This window comes from Euprymna scolopes, chromosome 32 (assembly GCF_053919585.1).
Source record: "Euprymna scolopes isolate OS-2025 chromosome 32, ASM5391958v1, whole genome shotgun sequence".
NCBI lineage: Eukaryota > Metazoa > Mollusca > Cephalopoda > Sepiida > Sepiolidae > Euprymna > Euprymna scolopes.
Genome location: NC_136513.1, coordinates 10,226,433 through 10,252,556, shown reverse-complemented (window position 1 = coordinate 10,252,556; position 26,124 = coordinate 10,226,433). Strand labels below are relative to the sequence as shown.

At 32.7% G+C, this 26,124-nt stretch overlaps 1 protein-coding gene across 3 annotated transcripts in view; it reads right to left on the bottom strand.

The window, feature by feature from the left end:
- Positions 1-26,124, bottom strand: part of LOC145256224 (N-terminal kinase-like protein) — a 110,887-nt gene that overhangs the window by 74,060 nt on the left and 10,703 nt on the right. For all 3 annotated transcript variants that reach the window (XM_080114844.1, XM_080114847.1, XM_080114845.1), the window contains exons 2-3: positions 17,564-17,623; positions 919-999 (exon numbers count right to left, since the gene is read on the bottom strand). In XM_080114844.1, the coding sequence (XP_079970970.1) occupies positions 919-999; positions 17,564-17,623 (141 nt within the window). The remainder of the gene's footprint in view (positions 1-918; positions 1,000-17,563; positions 17,624-26,124) is intronic.

Below are 26,124 nucleotides of genomic sequence, written 5' to 3'. Positions count from 1 at the left end.
ATTCAAAGAATAAATAGTTACAAATCTCCAGTTCACAATGGAAAAATTACATTTCTGAATCTTTGAGATGAGGATTGGTTATTCATATTATTTGGATTCTGCGGATTACTGCTCTCATCTTGAGTGTCATTTTCACAACATTTTGATCGATGTAACCTCCAACCGTCTTCAGGTGTATCTTGTTGAACTCTGGAATGTTTCTGCCAAACTCCAGAATCTAGTCAGAATTTCAAATGGAACCATTTATTTACTTTGAAGTGGTAGGATGCTCTCGTTCCGTCAGCAATGACTGGATAGAGTTCATAAGTAATTCGTAATTGTATTTTCCAGTCGCCAGTTATTTTGTGCTGCTGCTTTGAATAAGACAACTCAAAGAAGCAGCACATATGCTGTACAACAATCAATTACTACATAAAACAGTAAAAAGTAAACAATAAATTAGTAATAAATAGTGATATTTATAACTAGAAATAAAATAGGTTTAAGGCTGAAGAAGATCTGAGGTTATATCTACAAAAACGTTGTGAAAATGACAGTCAAAATGAGAACAGTAGTCCAAAGAATTCAAATAATATGAACAGAAAAATATTTGGCTGTTATAATGCATGTATCCCATGTAGAGTAGAAATAGAATCTGCTCAGTTGAGTGAGGAACTCTTCAGTGAAAAGAAGGAAGAGACAGTAAACCTGGTGATAAGGATGTTGTTTAACATTTCTGAAGGATTGATCTAAGAATATAATCAATCTTTTTATATAATGACGTGGAAAAACAAATTAGCTTTTACCAATCGATGAAATTACAAAATAAAGAACAAATGTCAAACATTATACAAGAAAAAAATCGTTACAATTATTTGCAGACTACAAGTTTGCACAACCATGCGAAAAGCATTTATTCTAAGAAAAACGGCTACAAACCTCCAATCCGTCAATGTATGGAAGAATATTCGGGTGTCGCAATGTACGCATTCTCTTGAAAGCCGACTGAGCCGTTTGTACCTTTGAAAATAGGACAGAAGAACATTTTAAAATGTGGTTATACACAAATGTATGAAGGCATGAAAGGAAAATAAATAAAATATATCATATAAAAACACTAAAATTGTCTGTCTGTTTTTCAAACTTTCTCTTATCAAATACAGATCTAAATCCAAGCATCATCGCATTTGGTTTAACATCTCTTTTACATACTGACATGTGACATGGCTCTATGGACAAATTTATCTTTAATTGACCTTTGGCAACTACATATTTTCATTTACTAGCCAAATAGAGAAGTTACTAGCCAAACCCACATGATTTTTGGAATATGACATCTTCGTTCTGTGATGAGTACGTACATCAAAGACTTTTCTGTATTTTTGTTTAAATAAGTGTCATTATAAATATGTACCAAATTTTATGTTGAGACTTGAAGGTATAAAAATTTGACTTTTTTCAAATGTTTTTTAAACAGCCTTTGTTAAAAAAAAAAGAAGGGGGCGTATATTCTTCTATTAAATATTTATTGTTTAAATAATTTGACTTTGCTCATTTAAAAAAAAAATAATGGTTGAAAAAACATTTTCCACTAAGTATTGAGCTTTGGAAGATTATCAGTGAAAAAAAAAAAACACAATTGCTAAAAGATAATCGTTTTATTATTTATAGTCACCATTTGAAAAAAAAATAACTCGCAAATGCGACTGTTTCATTCACAATGTAAATCCCTATGTGATAAATGGTTTGTAGAAACTAACTTCCAAGCTGGCAGGGTCTTTATTTATGCCTCCTTTTCTAAAGTCCTACCCTCTCCTTTCTGTCGTCATGATGTTGTCTCAGTTATAACTTTTTCCATTAAGCGTCAGTGTATAATATGCATGTTTACCATCATGTGTTTCCAACCTACCAAAAATATATGACCGTACGGAACAGTCATTCATTTGTTGCAGACTACTATCCTCATCTTTTAGTTGTTGTTTCACAATGTTTCGGCCAACTATTCCTCTGGCCTTCGTCAGGTGGTAACCGCGACTGGAAACATTGAAACGTTGTGAAACAACTAAAAGATGACTTATCACTTCCTCCTCTATTTTCAACTGTTCTACATCTATGAACCCAAGAACTCTCATCCATTCTTTCAACATGGTTATAGCATCAAATTCTCTTGTTATGTACACAGCACCCTTTAAAAAAAAAAAATTAAAAAAAGAGAGATGAGTGGTCTCAGTAATGGCAACAAGTGCAGGTTCTGCCACACAGAAGTAGAGCATGTGAGCCACCTGATATCCAACCTTAAGATTCTGATAGGGGATGGCTACTGTGGGGGTCGCCTGGCCTTTTTTTGGGAACTGACTTCCTCCACAAATAATAAAAATAAAAATAAGAAATCCTATGTGCAACACAAACGGAGGTTTATTTCTGGAATAGAAATAACAAACAATAACAAGTTAAAACATAGTTCTCAATATTTCAGAGTTCTTTTTTTTTGAGTTCATATGAAAGATGGAGAGTCTCTTTTTTGTGTTCTTTGAATGTTCAAATATGTAACAGAGACAATATTAATGTTCGTCTGTTAAAAGAGAGTATTAATGCGTGGAGCAGTGGAAATGAAATAATTGATGTTTGCACGCGTGGTAAGTCCATATGAGAAAGCGTTGAATGAGTCGGAAGAGTTTAAAGAGACAAAAGAATGCTCGAAAGGCTAAGAGACTAAAGAGATAGATTTTGTGTTTGTGCATGTTTATATTTGATTTGATCGGCTCCAAACGAGCTCTATAAAATCAGTTTTAAAATGTGTCCTAGGAGGAATTCCATTGGATGGAAGACATCACATGGGGTGCTTTCAACTAGGTTCGCACCTTTGGTATATAAAGGTCACGCCGGAATTTGCGTGGGTGTCATTTTTAATTTTTTTAACGCCCCGAAACAATCAATTGCACTGCGCGCCTAAATTGTATTTAACGATTTTAAATTTGAATATTAAACTGTGCCAACTGGCACACTACTATACGATGAGACACAATAAAGTATGCAAATATCTCCACTGGACAATCTGTGAAAAAATTGAATATCAAATGTAGCGTCAAGTCCTGGGAACATGTTTACCAGAAAGAACAGTTGGAAATAAGTCATACACCATCCACTATAACTATACAATTCATACAGCTGCGTACCTTGAAAATGGAGCTATTGAGCCGGACATAGTGATACGCGGCAGGGATAAAGAAAAAACCTTATTAGAAGTTAATGTCTTGAATGGTTGAACAGAGCGAGAGGGAAAAAAATAATGAAATATCAAAGTCTTGGGTATGACATCAAAATAAACTGGGATATTAGGAAAATCTCTTACAATTCCAGTAATTATAAGAGCAACCATACTCATGAAAAAGAATTTCAAAAACTACCTGTTGAATATACCTGGTGAACCAAGTGCAAAAGAAATACAAACAATTGCACTAAAAAAAAAAAAAAAAATGGTTAGAATCTTTAAAAAAATCTCAGAGTAACTGAAATTGTGGTTACTTGTCTAGCATCCTATGAGATTCCCCATCCCCATGAAAAACAAAATAATAAAATTAAAACAATTGAGATTTAATCCTTCTTTAGATCAAGGCTTATTTTTAAGACTCATTTCATATCATTTCTCTCCATGCAACGCATTTCCTCAATCCTCAATGGTCAGGGTTCACTACCATACATCATTATGTGTGATAGACTCATTCCTTAGCTGAGAGTGGTAATGGCAACAGTTCCCCGAACTAACTCCATCCATTGTTAACACTTGCAATCACACTAGCACCTGCTCCTTCCTGTGCTCTAATTGTATCACCCAAGTAACAAAACTTCTAGACAATCTCAATAGCTTGTAATCCAAATATAGTTAGCCCACATCTTAAATATCATCTCCATCGATCTTTTTACCAGAAGTGATGAGAGAATTTGGGGATAGTCTGTGATGTTTCACACAGTGCACCGCTAATCACTTGAAAAGTCTTTAGAATGAATAGTCATATATACGTGTGAAGAAAGAATTTGGGGTTTTCACAGGTTAAATTTGGAAAACTAGTGTCTGATGAATATGAATGAAATTCCAATTTAATATTAATTGGTTTCTGATCATTAGGGATCAAATTCTAAGTTAAAATTAATTTCTGCCTGATAACTATTGATCAAATTACAAGTTTATATTAATTGGTCTCTCATCACTATGGATTTAATTCCAAATTAATCCTAATTTCTGTCTGATCGCTATGAATCAAATTCCAAATTAATATTAATTGATCTCTGATCACTATGGATCAAATTCAAAGTTAAACCTAATTTCTGTTTGACCGCTATGGATCAAATTCAAAGTAAATCCTAATTTCTGTCTTTACTTGTCTTCCCGAGATTACCATGGTTTTACAATTTGGAGAGCCATGGTCATCGATGCTGTTCAAACAACAGGGCCATTGCATGCACGCAGCTGTTTAAAATACGTTTTAAGGAGTCAAAAAAAGAGTAAAAATTGAAAGAAATCATAACTTGCCAAGCGTGAATTAACTAAAACTAATCTTATATGCATGCAAAAATTGTTATACATTTTGTACATTTATGTTAGTTTATTTTTGATGATTTCATATCAAAGTGACAATGGTCCAGTGGTAACGTCATTAGCTTTTAATGCTGCAGTTTTGCTATCGGTTTTGGTTTTGATTCTAGCTGATGGCACCCAAGTCCTAATTTTTTTTTTTTTTTTTAATCACTACTAGACATTGGATACAATATGATATGAAATAATCGATAGAGAATTGACTTTATAATAATACATACGAAATCTTGATAAATGGAGATAGCATATTTAAGACCAGACAATGCTTATATTGTTTGATAATGAAAACTTATTTGTTTCCTCGTGAGAGAAACAAAAAACAAAACTTTTGACTCCATTTGTTCTCAATTTGAAAGAATTTACCCGACTCAAATAGGAATAAATTCCTGCAAAAAATATTGTTTGATCACAAAACTTTTTATTTTCACAATCCATAAGATTTTCCAATTTTGTTTTGGAATTTTCTTAAACAAAATCCTTTTTAAGTTGGTTGTACGAACATCTACATATATTTACTTTCCTATTCCAGAAATGGTTAAAGCAGCTTACGATTCGAAAGCCATATATTCTGTATGGGAGGCGAGGTCAACTATTTTTTTATGGAGCTAAAATATTTTAATAACTATAAAAATATAAAAAATAGACTAAAAGAGAAGGTAAAATTAATTGCTTCTTACTTAATTTTCTTACCTAGCCGTAAAATAATAGAGGAGTGGACAGAGTCTAAAGGAAAAGTTCTACATTATCACACACGTCTTGTCTGTCTGCTTTCCTGACTTGAACTGTGTAGAAACTATTCTACCCCACTGTAATATTGTCTGCTGACAAACGCACATTGTGTGCAGTTTCAGTCACAAAAGAGACCAAGACTTGCTTGTTCCTTTTAGAAAGAACATTTATTTCTTTGCTGTGGCAGCCGTGACATCACCCACGTGATCTTCTTCTCAGGCATCCTTTACACCTTGCACATGATCATAGACATTATTCACATCTCTCACGAGATCTTGATTGTTATCTCATCTCTCACGAGATCTTTCTTTTTTTATATAGTCCTCCCCCCCTTGGTCACACTGATATATATTTGTATTTACATATACTTGTGTTTGTTTGTGTACCTATACATAAAGATGGTTATTCATGCATGTGTATATTCTTGTATGTATATATATATGCGTGTCTGTGTGTGTGTGCGTGTGTGTGCATTCCAATGAAAGCATACACTGTTCTGTGCCAAAATTGCTATCATATATACGTTGGTGAAACCCAACAGAGATGAGAGAAAAAGCCCAATGAACATAAAAGAGATATAAGAAATAGCAATTCTCTGAATGCATTACGCTCTCATTCATTGCATCATAATCATACTTTTGATTTCAAACAAGCAAAAATTGTCAAATTTATTTCAAATAAACCATGACTGAGATTTCTTGAATCAGCACTTATCGCAAATTCAAGCACAATTAAACAACATGCATCATCATCAGGACGAGCTCCTTGCCCGGACCAATGTGACTCTTCCTCTCCAAAGTTTCCTGTCTTCCATCAGCTGCCTCAGATCTTCAGGTTCACAGTTGGCATCATGTGCCATTTGCTGGATGTACGTGGATCTAGGTCGTCCTTTGCTTGCACGTCCATGTCATGGAGTCCATAGTAATACATCACTCACCAATCATGCTTGCTCCTTAGACAGTGACCGGCAAATCGTAGGAGTCTCTTCCTGGTGGTATTAGATATGGCAGGTAGGTTGCCATAAAGTTGCTGCTTCGTGGAATGATTTTGCCAAAATATATTTAATACTGTTCTTAGCACACGGGTGTATGTGCAGTTTAGTTTTCTTTCCAATCTTTTGGTAAGTGTCCAGGCTGTAGAACCGTAAACAAGAACAGACTCAACCAATACCCTGAAGAACTGCCTTTTTATATTTGTTTGTCAATTAGCCTTGAAGACATACTGAACGTAGCCCATCGAATGTGGACCATGCTTTTGAGATTCGAATTTCGATATCTCTCTCTGTGGAAACGATGTTGCTACCCAGATACGTAAACTCAGCGACTTTTTTCAATGTTGTTCCAACCAGAACCCTGATCTCTCCTTCCACATTGAAAGTTATAAACTTTGTCTTATCTGCATTAATGTGGAGACCAATGTCATCTGCAGACTTTTCTAGCTTGCATAACAGTGTTTGCGGATCAGCAGTGTTATTCGCAAACAAAGAAATATCGTCTGCATAATCTGCATCAGTTCAGAAACAGACGTCATCAATCAGCACATACAACAAACAACATGCAGGTTTTTATAATGTATCGCCATTAATAAGTAAACTTCTATTAAAAGAACATAATTTAATTTCAGACACACGTTAATTTTCTGCCACCATAGAAAACACTACCGATAATAATTATTACATATAATCAGTCAATGAATTATATAACAAAAATACACTCTTTTCATTTCAGTGACACATCCATATTTGAATTATAATGGCCACATTTATTCCAAAAATAAAAATTACATCATATCTTTTTAAATATATTAACAGCTATATGACGTTAAAAAAAAAAAAACTTACTCTCTTTAACTTTTTTTTAAAATTTCCAACAACATTTTTGTTCTGAAATAGAACAAATTCATATTTTTCATTACAACTAATACATTTTCAAATGTTGTACTGGTATTTTATTTTCTTCAATTCATTCATCCAGAAGAAGTCTTACAATAAAGACAAAACGTTGATGGACGTGCGACTTGGTTTGTTTTCTTTTTAATTTATCTCTCTTTCATCAAATTACTATTTCCATTATTCTCATCATACCTAACTGTATATAGAGATAATTCAATGCGTAATTATCAAAGCTATGCTGTCGCAAGAAGAACATTGACACGTCAGATTGTCTCATACTTTATCAATATTTATGAGTAAGTTTCTATTTAATCACATGAACTTTAAAAATACAAAATACATTGAATGACAATTGCATTTATGTTTTATTTATGCTTGCTTACAGTTAACTTACGATTTTTTTTTCTTTTTCTGTTTTTTTTTTTTTCAAATTTAATCTCAATAAAGATTCAAGATGCATAAACAACAAAACAGAAGAGTTAAAAAATGTGTGTAACATCTTTATTTTGAATCTCTCTCTCTCTCTCTCTCTCTCTCTCTCTCAATACCATGAAACTGCAATAAAGTGTTCAGCTAATTTATGTTGGGGGGATAAGACATAAAGCCACTTGATGTAAGGAGCTAAAAAGAAAAAAATACCACTTCACAGTCACAAACTAGACAATGATAAGTGTTAGATGGATATATTCCAACCAAAAAAACAGCAATTCTTCCCCCTTTGTTAGAAACATTGCTCACGAAATGTGAGGACTAAAAGATAAAATAAGGCAAGCAAGAATTACAAGGCTATCAAAAGTAAACCCAACGTCCACTTTCTACTGTCCTAAATATCATGTATTATTGTTTATTATTATGACAATAGTTATCCATTCATCCTCCTTTATCGATGCATATCTCTCTAATGATTTCCTCTTTTATTCATGAACCAAGTTAGGAGAAGGAAAAAATAAAATAAAATTCACTTTTAATGTCGCCGTTCCTGCTGGAATAAACTTGTCCCTGTTGATTCCCAAAAGAATGAATGTTACAAAAAAAGAAAGAAAAAAAAAATCTATCGATATTTTGTTTGAGGCAATGCAGAAAAAGAATATAGCAGCTTTATTGATGTATCTTGTGTAGTATCTGACTTTTAGCTACATACACATGTACACACAACTGTCCATTATATAATAGATAATAACTGTTTTTTTTAAAACAGGGGTTTTGATTTTAGAAAAAACAGGGATACATAATCTATATATCTATAAAAGTGAAAGTGTGTGTGTGTGTGTGTGTGTGTGTGTGTGTGTGTGTGTGTGTGTGTGTGTGTGTGTGTCTGTCTGTCTGTCTGTCTGTCTGTGTACATTTCCTGACACAATAACTCTGTCAATTTTAAGTCTACAGACTCGAAATTAGTTATACAGGGTATGGAGATTTGGGAAAATCTTTGTAATCCGTTTTCGGCCAGAAATTTGGCTGTTAAGAGGTCAAAGTTAAACGATTTGACCTTTGAGAACTCTACCAAATTCCTCCAACAATTTTGGGTCTAAACAATTATATTTTTTATATAGATTCTTTGGACATGGATCTAACTTAATTTGATTTGAGCCCAAAACAATAAATGTTAAGGGGTTATAATAGGGGTCAAAGTTAAAAAAAATTTTACCTCTGCAGTCTCTACCAAATTACTCAGCCAATTTCTGGTCTAAACATTTGAAATTTTACATAAAGGGTATTCAGAGATAGGACAAGCTTTTTAATCGGTTTGAGTCGAAGATTTGAGGTACCAATATATAAATGTATGTATGTATGTTTGCCCAAAACTTTCGACAGAGGCGACGGATTTTTACAAGATCAGTATCGTTTTGAAACTCGACACGTCAGACGACAAATACCGAAAAATTGGCTAAAATCATTCATTCCTTCACCCTTGAACTGCACACTTTTCTACAGGGTGGGGTCGCTTTTTTTCACCGATATTTTCGAAAGTCATCCCCTCTTTTCGATTGTCTAGCCTTAATTTAAACCTACGTCACTTCTGGTTTGGCGGTGATCGTAACAGCAAAGACGTCCCATTTTTTTCATTTTTTTGTTCCGTTCTTTTCTCCCTTCGCGGTACGGGTTCAAGCCTGCCTTCCTACTACCACTTTTTTTTTTTTTTTTTTTTTTTTTTGCTCAACACACACTTCCAAACACCCGGGCAACGCCGGGCACCAATGCTAGTTAGTAGATAAAAACATCAGGGGTACTCTTTCTTTCTTTCTTACTTATACCTGAATTTGTTTTTGCCGGAAGTGGGCTTAATCAACTTTCAGCAATGATAATTTGGATCTAATTCCTTGCCCAACTTCAGAGACTGTAGACACAATGGCCAGATATAATTTCTGTATTTGGTTTAAATGTTGTCCGTCAGGTTTCAAACTGTCCACACCTATATGTTTGCCATCCAGGCATGGCTCTGGAGGCTACAGATCTGTATATACGGTCACTTTCTTTGTATTTGAAGAGCGTGCCTTCATATTGAAATAGAGTACAAAATTGATTTCAACATCTTCTGGAGCAGAATCTCTGTTTTCATAGTCCAATTCTTACAGAAAAGACGTTGCTAGTCTTTCTTTATTCCAACATTATTTCCCTGAAAGATGCTCGACTGAGCTCCAAATCTCTAGTTCTTCCTTGTAATACATTCACAGTAGGAACCCATCTTTCTACTACAACTGCAAAGAACTTTACTTTCTTCTTCCATGTGCCTAATATCAAACAGAATATCCATGAGCAGAGTTTCATTCCAAGAACTTCCAATTTATAAAACAGAGTGTTGGATTATGGCCGAGTAGTGTCAGGGTTTTGCAATCAGACGATCCTGGAATACACCAGTTTTCCAAATGAATAGCAAACGAAACAATGATGTAAATACGCCTCATAAATTGATTGGTGTGTGACGTCAATCCTAAACAAAAGGACAATGGAAATTTCCAATTCATGGAAGACAATAAAAACGGATTGTTTCGGGTCAACCGATCAGAAAGGAGAGATGAATCAACACAGACCAGATGCATGTGTGATTGCATTCTGTCACCAACTGCTACGCCAAACCCACTCACATCTCTCTATCTCCACAAGTAATGCCTGGTTGTCATAATAAACTTGTTTTGTAAACACAGAGAAATTGTATTTTGTTATTGAACATGGTAAACATTTCAACAAGCATGTATCACTAAGGTACAGAAAAACCAACAGATAAGAACATATACATTCGTATGCACAAAAAACATAGCAAGCAGATTTATACATACATTCCCTACAACTGCTCGCAATATAACAAAAGGACTGCTTCTCTGCAGATACTTCGAATTCTGTTTTTTTTTTTGTTTTTGCTTTGACTTTTAAGAAAATACACACTGAACACATTGTTAGATATTGACTGGGCAATACCAAAGGGGTGCTAGTCGACGATTATGATAATTCAAACTAAAATATGTTTTAAAATAATCAGAATATTTCGATATTTATTTACATTTAATAGTTACCAGAAATGTGAACTGAAAAATGTTATAACAATTCAGTTGAAAACTTTGGAATAATGGCATGTAAAAACATCAGGTGATTATCTCAGTGACATATACTAATGACATAATTTAAAGAGGGAGACGGTCTATTTGAGATACGTGGAAGTTAGTGTTCAGAGCTTGAAGGAGTTAGAGTTGAGGAGCCGACCAGTCTTGATGGCTCAAAGCACTCGGGGGACTAAGGGGTCCAACGCCTATCAAATGTAGGAATCTAGGACCAGCATTGCAACTTTTCAAAAGGGAAAAAAACACTCTAGAATAGAAAGTCGCCAAAAACAAAATCTGAGGCTCTGTCGTTCTTGGAAAGAATTTCCATTGTAACTATTCCCTCAAGATAAGACTAAATATGGACCAGATATGTTCCCGATTGGCCAGATGTTGAAACCCCAAATAAGTGTTATTCGTCCTTTGTGTTGTAAAGGTATTTATGTATACTATTAGTTGCGTCATGAACTGTATTATAATGTATATACACACACAACAAACTTTAGATAAGTGGTCACACATATATACATACGTATATCCACCCATATACAATCAATCATACAGTAGACGATAATAGAAACTCATAAATATATACACGATTCACATTCCCCTATATTATACAGTCCTCTACAACACAACCACATTTAATACTTTGAAAAATAAAATTCACACTTTATGCACAATGAAAGATATTGATGAAATGGCTGAAAATACATTTTGATAAATGTTATTTGATCTGATGATGAATTGATGAATCAAATCAAAATATTCACAAAAATGAAATAAAGAAAAAATAAAATAAGAAATCAATGAAACGTATATACAATTTGATTGAAATACTAAATGGACTATACAGAAAATTGAAAAGAATTCAACCAAAAACAATGTTATTTGATAAAATTTTGCCTGAACAAGAACATCTTACCTGAATACATATTATTTAGATACATACATTTTAATGGCTGACTTGGTAAGAGGCATGGTTTTGAATGTCGGCTGATCATAATATTCTTTTAAATTTTTGATTACTTCTTAATTGTGTATGAAAGACTATAGCCTAAGTTAATCTCTCTCTCAAAAAAAAGTGTATGAAATAAAAAATGCATGGAAAAATTTTATCGCAAATCTGAAAAACCCTACATTTCACGTAAAAAATGCATTATGAAATAGATTGTGTTTAAATTTTTCTGGAATTATTTCCAAGTAAATTATTAAAATTTTCTGGAATTATTTCCAAGTAAATTATTAAAATTTTCTGGAATTATTTCCAAGTAAATTATTAATTTAAAGTCCTAAGATAATGAATTAATAAAATAAATGGACTTAACTTTTGCTAAAAAAAGGTAACAATTATCCAAAAATATTCCCACTGTAGCAACGAGGTTTGTTTATTAATGCCAAATAAAACATGGCAAAATTCAAAAAAGTAAGGAAGCACATAAAACCTTCTACAGGTGTACCTGAAAATGATTTCAGGTGGTTGGAGGGAGAGAGGGGGAGAGACAAAACCGACTGGTTTCCTGCTTTTCTTTAAAGTCGTGCATCCATACATTATTTTTCTGAGTTCCTGCTTTTAAATGTTTTCAATTTTATTTTATTTTTTAAGATTATATAAAAATTATGTTTTTATATTACACGATCATCCATGCAATGAAAATATTAGAATCCTACATATAAAAATTACACTAAAACTGTAGACCTCTAAAAAAAAAAAAGAGAAATACTTTTTGCAATTATAACTTCTTTATGTGAAAATATTAACTAAACAATGCTTAATTCAATGGTAATATCGTTAATTCTAAAAATTAATTTTTCTTTTAGTTATATTGATTTCCTTAATACGGACTTTAGGGGGTTTTTCATAATGTTCTTGAAAAAAATAATTTTTTTGTAATTGTTACAATTTTCAGTGTTTTATTTTTATAAAAAAGCAAAAATAAATCGATTCATTTTTTTTTTTTTTTACTACTGAAAACCATAACTTTAGTAAAAGTGTTTTTTTGTTTAATCCAAATGATACATTTTCACCAAGATTAAAAAAAAAAAATAATGGGTTCCTTATATTCAGTGATCATTATTTGATAAATACTGAAAATTTCATTACAATTGGTTAATTTCCTGATTTTTGGTGAATTTTTAAGTTAAGGGAGGGTGACTAAATGTTTATACATATTTTACCATCGGCTATTTATTTTGCAAATACTTAATATTTAATGTATAAAATAAAACACTAAAAGCTGCTGCTGCACTGTGCAAGATTGGTTAGAATACAAAGAAGAAAGCAATACAAGATTGATACAGGATACAAACATCAGGTCAGAGACACAACAACATAATAATAAATGAATTTAAAAGTCAAGTGACAGAGTCAGTGAGCATATTTTTAAAAAAGAAGAAAAAATTAGAATCTGCCTCTCTTTTCTCCATACCTAAGACAGATCAGCCATCAGAATCCACGCTCTCTTCATTTCAATCTAACCAGAACTCAGATAATTCAAAATAGAGTAGAGGATAAAAAACAAAGATACAAGCTTATTTTCATAAGTTAAATTCTTTCATCCTATAGAACCGTTGTTTAATAAGCAACAGAAACAAATATTTGGAAAAAAATATAAAACCTTGATTCAATAAGAATCTTGATAAAAATTTATTTTCAGACAATCAGAAACATAGAAAATATACACCTCTGCAATATATATAAAAAAAAAAAGCTGTTTAAATATTTTGCATTCAATACTGGGGAGCTAATTTTTCATATAAAAACCAAATGCCTCAGCATCCAGCTTTTAGTCTTACAGATTTTCAAACATGCCACAAAGTAAGCACGTGACTAAAAATGCTCACAAACCAACAGTCGACAGGCATGTAAAAAGAAATTACTACAAATTTGCAAACACAGAAATTCACATGGTGATAGAAAAAGAAACACTAAATTGTTGACCTCACTTCTATGGAACACAGAATTACTACTAACCTTGACCTACAAGGCCAAACAAAGAGAAAAGACATATCATATTTAATCTTTTATTTTGGTTATTATTTCAAGGTACGCGTTGACAATAAAACTAAATGTATTCTTATTTGGATTAGTTTGTCATTCTTTTGTATGCTTGTCTTTCCATTTATAACACTATAAAGCGAGCAGATATTTAACAGACTACATCATCATCATCATAATCATCATATTTAGTTTAAGTACATTATTATATTCAATTTAATTACATCATTCAATTTAAATACATCATCATCATTGGATTCAGTTTAAATATCATATTATGGCCTGGGAAACGTCAGATGTCCCAAGTAGAAAGGTGAGTGACTGATATTTGAACCGGTGACAATGTTATGGAAATAACAAAGCGTTTTGATTGCAGAAGAATGTTTTGAAATAGCACTGCAATTTAATGTAGAAATAATTAAGCCAGAAATATATAAAACAATAAAATGTTTAGAAGGATGTTTAATAATAATATAGGATTGGAATGTTTAGTTTTAATGAACAAAGATACGTGACAAAAGACCAGGCAAGGATCCTTGGTTACGTAGATACATGACATAGAGTTTAGAGACACCTTGGAAAGTTAGTTGGAGTCTGTAACAGGCGGCTGAGAGAGATGATTGACAGACAAGATGGCATCCAGCAGGGGCAAAATCGATAATTAAGATGCAGACAGGACTGTATCAGCATTCAACCTTTCCAAGATAGGAACAACATTCTAGAATAAAGGTTGCTGAAAAGAAACCCGAGGCTTGCTGTTCATGGTAGAATTTTTGTTGCAGCTTTCCGTTCAACAAGATCAAAGACGGGCCAACTATGCTCCCTAATTGGTCAAATGTTGTAACCACATAGATTGGTATTTTTCCCTTTTGTTAAAGGTATGTGTCCTTTGTCTGGCAAAGGATAACATTTTGAAAACTAGACGACCACACATAAATACATGTATGAAGAAAAGATGCACATTCAATAAGACACTCGTTACATAGACGTGTATATATGTACAGAATACACACACACACGGGAATACATCATCATCATCATCATATTCAATCTAAATACATTATCATCATCATGCTGGCATGGGTTCAATTGCTTTTAAAAATTAGTTTCCAAACTAGCCTATCTCTGACCAGGTCATTATTTATTGCTCTTTCTCTGCAATCCTTCCTTATCATTTCCTCCCAGATCTTCCTTCCAACTGACCTGCTACCTCAACTCACAGATTTACCTCTCAATCAGGTTTCTTGAACATGGCATCCTTCAATACATCTTCTCCCAAGAAATTCAACAATCTCTGCTGACCTTCGTCGTAAGTTTCCAACATTCAAGCTGCACAAATTTAGATTTGACTGATTTAATAGTTTCATAATCGTCCGACTCATATGACGTCTAATATAAGTCATTCCATGCACAACACGTTCACTAAGATTAATTCTTGTTTTTGCAGTTATTTGAATTTGCTTTAGAAGACATTTACAATTAAGTGAGGCAAAATTTTTATAGATCAGTTGCCTTTCCTGGGGAAAATCTGAAATGGAACACGTACATCAAATCTGTTGCCAGGGACGCTGGGAAAATGGTGGGATCCTTCTACCGCTCCAGAAGATATCTCACTACTGATGCAATTCTCTATCTGTATAAAAGCCAAGTACGTCCAAGAATGGAGTACTGCTGCCACATCTGGGCAGGAGCTGCTAAAAACAGCCTATCCTGCCTTGACAGAGTACAAAATAGACTTTGTGGTTTGGTGGGGATGCCCTTTTCTCTTCCCTGCAGCCTCTCTCTCACAGAAGAGATCTTGCGAGCCTGTCTTTGTTTTGTCGTTATTTCCATGGCAAGTGCTCGTCTGAGCTCTAATCTCTCATCTCCCCTCGCCAATCTTTCACGAGAAACACCCGTCTGGCTGAAACTACTGTCAATAATTTTCCCCACTCTTTATCTGTGCCTAAATCCAAACGTAGATTCCATGAGCAGAGCTTCTTTCTCAGAAGTGCACAATTGTGGAACTCTCTTCCGTTCGCCTGTTTCCCACCTGACTACAACTTGGATATCTTCAAATCCAACATAAACAAATTCCTGACAAACTGCCCCCTTAAGTTAGACACTCTATCAAATTTCCAATACTAATGATTATTACAATACTATCTCATTTATTACTGTACATGCAATAACCCTTATCCCTGAGTGGCCTCTGGGCCTTGATAAGTGGTGACCCCCCCCCATGTACAAAAAAAAAGTACCTCGGACAAAATAAAAAGTTAAAACCACTGATGAAGAAGAATTACGCTAAATAAAAATATATGTATGATGATAGTTGGCCAATGCTACTTTCAGCGCTATTTTTTTTATCTGTTACAATGGTCATTCAGCTATGTTAGCTTGGCTACATTGAAAGGAGAAATTCTTTGATAACAAACATGCAGAGATCTTGAGATGAAAAACTGGAAGAAAGTGGAAAGAGTCAAGAAAATTTGGATGCAAGCCACTTATGAACACTTTTCAGTTAATTTTTTTTCTCTCTCATTTGGTCTTATAGAGTTATAAGGTCAAATCATTGGTGTGCGATCACATACTCCCCCACTCGATAACAATTGCTGACCCCACGTGATATTCTTCTCTTTCATCTTCTCTTCTGGCCTGTTTTGTTGTCTTTCATATTGGCGGCTGCCAACAGTTGTGCAGTGACTCACCAGAATAAAAAAAAAAAAATAACTTAAAATACAAACTTAAGAGAAATAAAAGACTAACACATTCTGTATATATCGGTTAGGTTCTGGGTGCGTGTGGGACACCATTATAGGAAACAACCTTCTAAATGCTAAGGTCCACTATGTTCTCTGTCAAGGCCACGTTCGTCAGTTCATGTCAACTCATCTCGATCTACTCTGAACCACAACTTGCATTTGATTGTATTCACTATACTTAACTCCAAACTGTAATTAACTGTCACTAATCCAATGCAGTCTGCAGTCTTTATTTTCCTGATAAACTTTTTTCCTTTCTTTTTATTGTAATTCCAAACACTTTGGGGATGCATCGATAGTATCACACATCAACATGGAGCTTCAACAATTGAACTGATCCTCAAGAAAACTAAGCTTGGAACCTAGGATTGCAGGCTGACAGAAAATGCCAAACCCCTATCTGTCTCTAAATATATTGACCTTTATTGTCCAGTCTTTTGTCCCAATCACTGCCACATCTTGATTAACAATCCTGTTTCAGCTTTCTTTGTGTTTCTTGGTGAATAACTTCTTTTCTATTATATTTCTATTTAAATCACTCCCTATAAACTTTGTTCTGCTGATAAACTTATTTCCTCTACTTTGTTATAGTTTTTTCTCTTTTTAAAAAATTCTAAACACTGGGGAAGGGGGTCGATAGTATCATATTTTAATAATGGAACTGATCCTCAACAAAGCCAAGCTTGGAGCTTAGAATGGCAGAGAATGCCAAACCTCTAACCAAGGAAAATAAAGATGATAAAGTGCATATGATGATGATGATCCTTTCTTATAAATTTTGTTGAATTCTTTTCTGAAGAATGTAATTCTCTGCTTTTAAAAAATACAGAGAATCATATTGTCTCTCTCGACCATAAAATACATTTTCAGATGCATCAAAAGTTCTCTTTAGTGATGTAATTTTGGGTTCTGCATCATGTTAGCCCAGACAGCAACCTCAACGTCACTCTGAAAGCATCAGGCTGCCTGCTCGAAAGCTTTGTGCTATGCACATAAACATTGCAAAATATGAAGCGACAAGCTCCGTTCCTATAGAGACATGCCTGTCAGCATCAGCCAATCAGAATATTGTTATTAAAAAGAAAAAAGTCTTACCTGTGTACTCGTGGCATTTTTTACATCAAAAGCAAACACAGATACAGGGTCTCCACTTGTCTGTAAAGATAAAATGCCAATAGAAATAAGTAGAGCTTTGGGGGATGGAGGGGGCAGGGGTAAAAATACCATATTAAAACCGTTGTATTGTACAGAAGTTTTGTCATATCCAGTATATAGTCAATATGTTGTATTGTACAGAAGTTTTGTCATATCCAGTATATAGTCAATATGCTGTATTGTACAGAAGTTTTGTCATATTCAGTATATAGTCAATATGTTGTATTGTACAGAAGTTTTGTCATATCCAGTATATAGTCAATATGTTGTATTGTACAGAAGTTTTGTCATATCCAGTATATAGTCAATATGTTGTATTGTACAGAAGTTTTGTCATATCCAGTATATAGTCAATATGTTGTATTGTACAGAAGTTTTGTCATATCCAGTATATAGTCAATATGTTGTATTGTACGGAAGTTTTGTCATATCCAGTATATAGTCAATATGTTGTATTGTACAGAAGTTTTGTCATATCCAGTATATAGTCAATATGTTGTATTGTACGGAAGTTTTGTCATATCCAGTATATAGTCAATATGTTGTATTGTACAGATGTTTTGTCATATCCAGTATATAGTCAATATGTTGTATTGTACAGAAGTTTTGTCATATCCAGTATATAGTCAATATGTTGTATTGTACGGAAGTTTTGTCATATCCAGTATATAGTCAATATGTTGTATTGTACAGATGTTTTGTCATATCCAGTATATAGTCAATATGTTGTATTGTACAGAAGTTTTGTCATATCCAGTATGTAGTCAATATGTTGTATTGTACAGAAGTTTGTCATATTCAGTATATAGTCAATATGTTGTATTGTATGGAAGTTTTGTCATATCCAGTATATAGTCAATATGCTGTATTGTACAGAAGTTTTGTCATATCCAGTATATAGTCAATATGTTGTATTGTACGGAAGTTTTGTCATATCCAGTATATAATCAATATGTTGTATTGTACGGAAGTTTGTCATATCCAGTATATAGTCAATATGTTGTATTGTACGGAAGTTTTGTCATATCCAGTATATAGTCAATATGTTGTATTGTATGGAAGCCTTGTCATATTCAATATATAGTCAATATGTTGTATTGTATGGAAGTTTTGTCATATCCAGTATATAGTCAATATGTTGTATTGTACAGAAGTTTGTCATATTCAGTATATAGTCAATATGTTGTATTGTACGGAAGTTTTGTAATATCCAGTATATAGTCAATATGTTGTATTGTACAGAAGTTTTGTCATATCCAGTATATAGTCAATATGTTGTATTGTACGGAAGTTTGTCATATCCAGTATATAGTCAATATGTTGTATTGTATGGAAGCTTTGTCATATTCAATATATAGTCAATATGTTGTATTGTATGGAAGTTTTGTCATATTCAGTATATAGTCAATATGTTGTATTGCATGGAAGTTTTGTCATATTAAGTATATAGTCAATATGTTGTATTGTACGGAAGCTTTGTCATATTCAATATATAGTCAATATGTTGTATTGTACGGAAGTTTGTCATATCCAGTATATAGTAAATATGTTGTATTGTACGGAAGTTTTGTCATATCCAGTATATAGTCAATATGTTGTATTGTACGGAAGTTTTGTCATATTCAATATATAGTCAATATGTTGTATTGAATGGAAGCTTTGTCATATCCAGTATATAGTCAATATGTTGTATTGTATGGAAGTTTTGTCATATTCAGTATATAGTCAATATGTTGTATTGTACGGAAGTTTGTCATATCCAGTATATAGTCAATATGTTGTATTGTACGGAAGTTTTGTCATATCCAGTATATAGTCAATATGTTCTATTGTACGGAAGTTTGTCATATCCAGTATATAGTCAATCTGCTGTATTGTATGGAAGTTTGTCATATCCAGTATATAGTCAATCTGTTGTATTGTATGGAAGCTTTGTCATATCCAGTATATAGTCAATATGTTGTATTGTATGGAAGTTTTGTCATATTCAGTATATAGTCAATATGTTGTATTGTATGGAAGTTTTATCATATTCAATATATAGTCAATATGTTGTATTGTATGGAAGTTTTGTCATATCCAGTATATAGTCAATATGTTGTATTGTACGGAAGTTTTGTCATATCCAGTATATAGTCAATATGTTGTATTGTATGGAAGCTTTGTCATATCCAGTATATAGTCAATATGTTGTATTGTATGGAAGTTTTGTCATATTCAATATATAGTCAATATGTTGTATTGTATGGAAGTTTTGTCATATCCAGTATATAGTCAATATGTTGTATTGTATGGAAGTTTTGTCATATTCAATATATAGTCAATATGTTGTATTGTATGGAATTTTGTCATATCCAGTATATAGTCAATATGTTGTATTGCATGAAAGTTTTGTCAAATTCAGTATATAGTCAATATGTGGTATTGTACGGAAGTTTTGTCATATCCAGTATATAATCAATATCTTGTATTGTATGGAAGTTTGTCATATCCAGTATATAGTCAATATGTTGTATTGTACAGAAGTTTGTCATATTCAGTATATAGTCAATATGTTGTATTGTACGGAAGTTTTGTCATATCCAGTATATAGTCAATATGTTGTATTGTACAGAAGTTTGTCATATTCAGTATATAGTCAATATGTTGTATTGTATGGAAGTTTTGTCATATCCAGTATATAGTCAATATGCTGTATTGTACAGAAGTTTTGTCATATCCAGTATATAGTCAATATGTTGTATTGTACGGAAGTTTTGTCATATCCAGTATATAATCAATATGTTGTATTGTACGGAAGTTTGTCATATCCAGTATATAGTCAATATGTTGTATTGTATGGAAGCCTTGTCATATTCAATATATAGTCAATATGTTGTATTGTATGGAAGCTTTGTCATATCCAGTATATAGTCAATATGTTGTATTGTACAGAAGTTTGTCATATTCAGTATATAGTCAATATGTTGTATTGTACGGAAGTTTTGTAATATCCAGTATATAGTCAATATGTTGTATTGTACGGAAGTTTTGTCATATCCAGTATATAGTCAATATGTTGTATTGTACGGAAGTTTGTCATATCCAGTATATAGTCAATATGTTGTATTGTATGGAAGCTTTGTCATATTCAATATATAGTCAATATGTTGTATTGTATGGAAGTTTTGTCATATTCAGTATATAGTCAATATGTTGTATTGCATGGAAGTTTTGTCATATTCAGTATATAGTCAATATGTTGTATTGTACGGAAGTTTTGTCATATCCAGTATATAGTCAATATGTTGTATTGTACGGAAGTTTGTCATATCCAGTATATAGTCAATATGTTGTATTGTACGGAAGTTTTGTCATATTCAGTATATAGTCAATATGTTGTATTGTACGGAAGTTTTGTCATATTCAGTATATAGTCAATATGTTGTATTGTACGGAAGCTTTGTCATATTCAATATATAGTCAATATGTTGTATTGTACGGAAGTTTGTCATATCCAGTATATAGTAAATATGTTGTATTGTACGGAACTTTTGTCATATCCAGTATATAGTCAATATGTTGTATTGTACGGAAGTTTTGTCATATTCAATATATAGTCAATATGTTGTATTGAATGGAAGCTTTGTCATATCCAGTATATAGTCAATATGTTGTATTGTATGGAAGTTTTGTCATATTCAATATATAGTCAATATGTTGTATTGTACGGAAGTTTGTCATATCCAGTATATAGTCAATATGTTGTATTGTACGGAAGTTTTGTCATATCCAGTATATAGTCAATATGTTCTATTGTACGGAAGTTTGTCATATCCAGTATATAGTCAATATGTTGTATTGTACGGAAGTTTGTCATATCCAGTATATAGTCAATATGTTGTATTGTATGGAAGCTTTGTCATATCCAGTATATAGTCAATATGTTGTATTGTATGGAAGTTTTGTCATATTCAGTATATAGTCAATATGTTGTATTGTATGGAAGTTTTGTCATATTCAATATATAGTCAATATGTTGTATTGTATGGAAGTTTTGTCATATCCAGTATATAGTCAATATGTTGTATTGTACGGAAGTTTTGTCATATCCAGTATATAGTCAATATGTTGTATTGTATGGAAGCTTTGTCATATCCAGTATATAGTCAATATGTTGTATTGTATGGAAGTTTTGTCATATTCAATATATAGTCAATATGTTGTATTGTATGGAAGTTTTGTCATATCCAGTATATAGTCAATATGTTGTATTGTATGGAAGTTTTGTCATATTCAATATATAGTCAATATGTTGTATTGTATGGAAGTTTTGTCATATCCAGTATATAGTCAATATGTTGTATTGCATGAAAGTTTTGTCAAATTCAGTATATAGTCAATATGTTGTATTGTACGGAAGTTTTGTCATATCCAGTATATAATCAATATCTTGTATTGTACGGAAGTTTGTCATATCCAGTATATAGTCAATATGTTGTATTGTACGGAAGCTTTGTCATATCCAGTATATAGTCAATATGTTGTATTGTACGGAAGTTTTGTCATATCCAGTATATAGTCAATATGTTGTATTGTACGGAAGTTTGTCATATCCAGTATATAGTCAATATGTTGTATTGTATGGAAGCCTTGTCATATTCAATATATAGTCAATATGTTGTATTGTATGGAAGTTTTGTCATATCCAGTATATAGTCAATATGTTGTATTGCATGGAAGTTTTGTCATATTCAGTATATAGTCAATATGTTGTATTGTACGGAAGTTTTGTCATATTCAGTATATAGTCAATATGTTGTATTGTACGGAAGTTTGTCATATACAGTATATAGTCAATATGTTGTATTGTATGGAAGCTTTGTCATATCCAGTATATAGTCAATATGTTGTATTGTATAGAAGTTTTGTCATATCCAGTATATAGTCAATATGTTGTATTGCATGGAAGTTTTGTCGTATCCAGTATATAGTAAATATGTTGTAGTGCATGGAAGTTTTGTCATATTCAGTATATAGTCAATATGTTGTATTGTATGGAAGTTTTGTCATATCCAGTATATAGTCAATATGTTGTATTGTATGAAAGTTTTGTCCTATTAAGTATATAGTAAATATGTTGTATTGTATGGAAGTTTGTCATATCCAGTATATAGTCAATATGTTGTATTGTATGGAAGTTTTGTCATATCCAGTATATAGTCAATATGCTGTATTGTACAGAAGTTTTGTCATATCCAGTATATAGTCAATATGTTGTATTGTATGGAAGTTTTGTCATATTCAGTATATAGTCAATATACTGTATTGTACAGAGGTTTTGTCATATCCAGTATATAGTCAATATGTTGTATTGTATGGAAGTTTTGTCATATCCAGTATATAGTCAATATGTTGTATTGTACAGAAGTTTTGTCATATTCAGTATACAGTCAATATGTTGTATTTTACAGAAGTTTTGTCATATCCAGTATATAGTCAATATGTTGTATTGCATGGAAGTTTTGTCATATTCAGTATATAGTAACTATGTTGTATTGTATGGAAGTTTTTTCATATCCAGTATATAGTCAATATGTTGTATTGTATGGAAGCTTTGTCATATCCAGTATATAGTCAATATGTTGTATTGTATGGAAGTTTTGTCATATCCAGTATATAGTCAATATCCTGTATTGTACAGAAGCTGTGTCATATCCAGTATATAGTCAATATGTTGTATTGTATGGAAGTTTTGTCATATCCAGTATATAGTCAATATGCTGTATTGTACAGAAGTTTTGTCATATTCAGTATATAGTCAATATGTTGTACTGTACAGAAGTTTTGTCATATCCAGTATATAGTCAATATGTTTTTTTTGTTTTTTTTTTACAAGGGTGTCACCACTTATCAAGGCCCAGAGGCCACTCGAGGATAAGGGTTAATAGGTATACATTAGTCATTGTGATTTTAGCACAGTAAACAGTGGGAATTTTGAAACTTGGATTACTTAGGGGGACGATTCAATTAGAACTTGTTCACATTGGACTTTTTCTTTTTTTTTTTTTTCATAGGTATCAACTCATTATCAAGGCCAAGAGGCCACTCAAGGATAAGGGTTAAAGAGTGTACAGTAGAAATTGGACAATATAATAATCATTAGTAATGAAAATTTGTTAAATTTGATAACTTATATGGAACGGCTCATCAAGAACTTATTTACGTTAGACTTGAACACAACCATATTGTAGTCAGCCGGAAAGCAGGAAAACGGAAGACAATCCCACAGGCGTGCAGTTCTAATAAAAAAGCTTTGTTCATGGAATCTACGTTTAGGTTTAGGCACAGATAAAGAGTGGGGGGAATTATTGATAGTGTTTACAGCTAGACAAGTGTTTCTTGTGAAAGTTTTGCGAGGGGGGACCATAGATTGAAGCTCAGTCGAACACTTTCCATGAAAATAACGATACATCAGAGACAAACTCGCAACATCTCTTCTGTGAGATAGAGGTTGTAAGGAGGAGAAAAGGACATCTCCTACGAGGCTACGAAGTCTATTTTGAACTCTATCAAGGCAGGACAAGTCCTTTCTAGCAGCTCCTGCCCAGATGTGGCAACAGTATTCCATCCTTGGACGTACCTGGCTCTTATATAGATAGAGAATTGCATCAGCAGTGAGATATCTACTGGATCGATAGAAAGATCCCACCATTTTTCCAGCAACCTTGGCAACAGATTTGATGTACGTGTTCCATTTAAGATCAGGAGTAATGGTCAAGCCCAGAAGCTTGACAAAACTTGAGGCCTCCTGAAGACGAGAGCCATTCATTTCAATTGATGCCATATGTGGATCAGAATGTTGATTATGTAAAGAGAGAAGCTTGGTTTTAGATGCATTAAAAGTAACCAGCCACTCCTTTCCCCATTGTACTACATGCTCAAGATCAGAGGAGAGAGAATTGGAGAGAACTTGGTCGTTTACTGTCTTAGATGTGCTACCATAAATGGTAGTGTCGTCAGCAGAAATGTCTACAAATGATGTAAGGATGTGATTTGGAAGATCATTAATGTAGATCAGGAAAAGAGTTGGGCCCAGGATGGACCCCTGAGGGACACCGGCATTAATACTGTGAGCTTCTGATTTTTGCCCCTCAACTACTATTATGAACCTATCAGAAAGAAATGATTTAATAATTGAGAAGACATTTCCAGCTATACCATAGCTAGAGATCTTATGAAGTAAACCTTTATGCCATACCCTATCAAAGGCCTTAGATATGTCAAGAGCAATTGCCCTAGAAAGGTTGCCTCCGTCGAGAGATTTGCTAATCCTATGAGATATAACTGTATATGTTGTATTGTCTGGAAGTTTTGTCATATCCAGTATATAGTCAATATGTTGTATTGTACGGAAGTTTGTCATATCCAGTATATAGTCAATCTGTTGTATTGTATGGAAGTTTGTCATATCCAGTATATAGTCAATTTGTTGTATTGTATGGAAGTTTTGTCATATTCAGTATATAGTCAATATGTTGTATTGTATGGAAGCTTTGTCATATTCAGTATATAGTCAATATGTTGTATTGTATGGAAGTTTGTCATATCCAGTATATAGTCAATATGTTGTATTGTACGGAAGTTTTGTCATATCCAGTATATAGTCAATATGTTGTATTGTACAGAAGTTTGTCATATTCAGTATATAGTCAATATGTTGTATTGTATGGAAGTTTTGTCATATCCAGTATATAGTCAATATGTTGTATTGTATGGAAGTTTGTCATATTCAGTATATAGTCAATATGTTGTATTGTACAGAAGGTTTGTCATATTCAGTATATAGTCAATATGTTGTATTGTATGGAAGCTTTGTCATATCCAGTATATAGTCAATATGTTGTATTGTACGGAAGTTTGTCATATCCAGTATATAGTCAATATGTTGTATTGTATGGAAGCTTTGTCATATTCAGTATATAGTCAATATGTTGTATTGTACAGAAGTTTTGTCATATTCAGTATATAGTCAATATGTTGTATTGTATGGAAGTTTTGTCATATTCAGTATATAGTCAATATGCTGTATTGTATGGAAGCTTTGTCATATTCAGTATATAGTCAATATGTTGTATTGTATGGAAGTTTTGTCATATTCAGTATATAGTCAATATGTTGTATTGTATGGAAGCTTTGTCATATTCAGTATATAGTCAATATGTTGTATTGTATGGAAGCTTTGTCATATTCAGTATATAGTCAATATGTTGTATTGTACAGAAGTTTTGTCATATTCAGTATATAGTCAATATGTTGTATTGTATGGAAGTTTTGTCATATTCAGTATATAGTCAATATGTTGTATTGTACAGAAGTTTTGTCATATTCAGTATATAGTCAATATGTTGTATTGTATGGAAGTTTTGTCATATTCAGTATATAGTCAATATGTTGTATTGTATGGAAGCTTTGTCATATCCAGTATATAGTCAATATGTTGTATTGTATGGAAGTTTTGT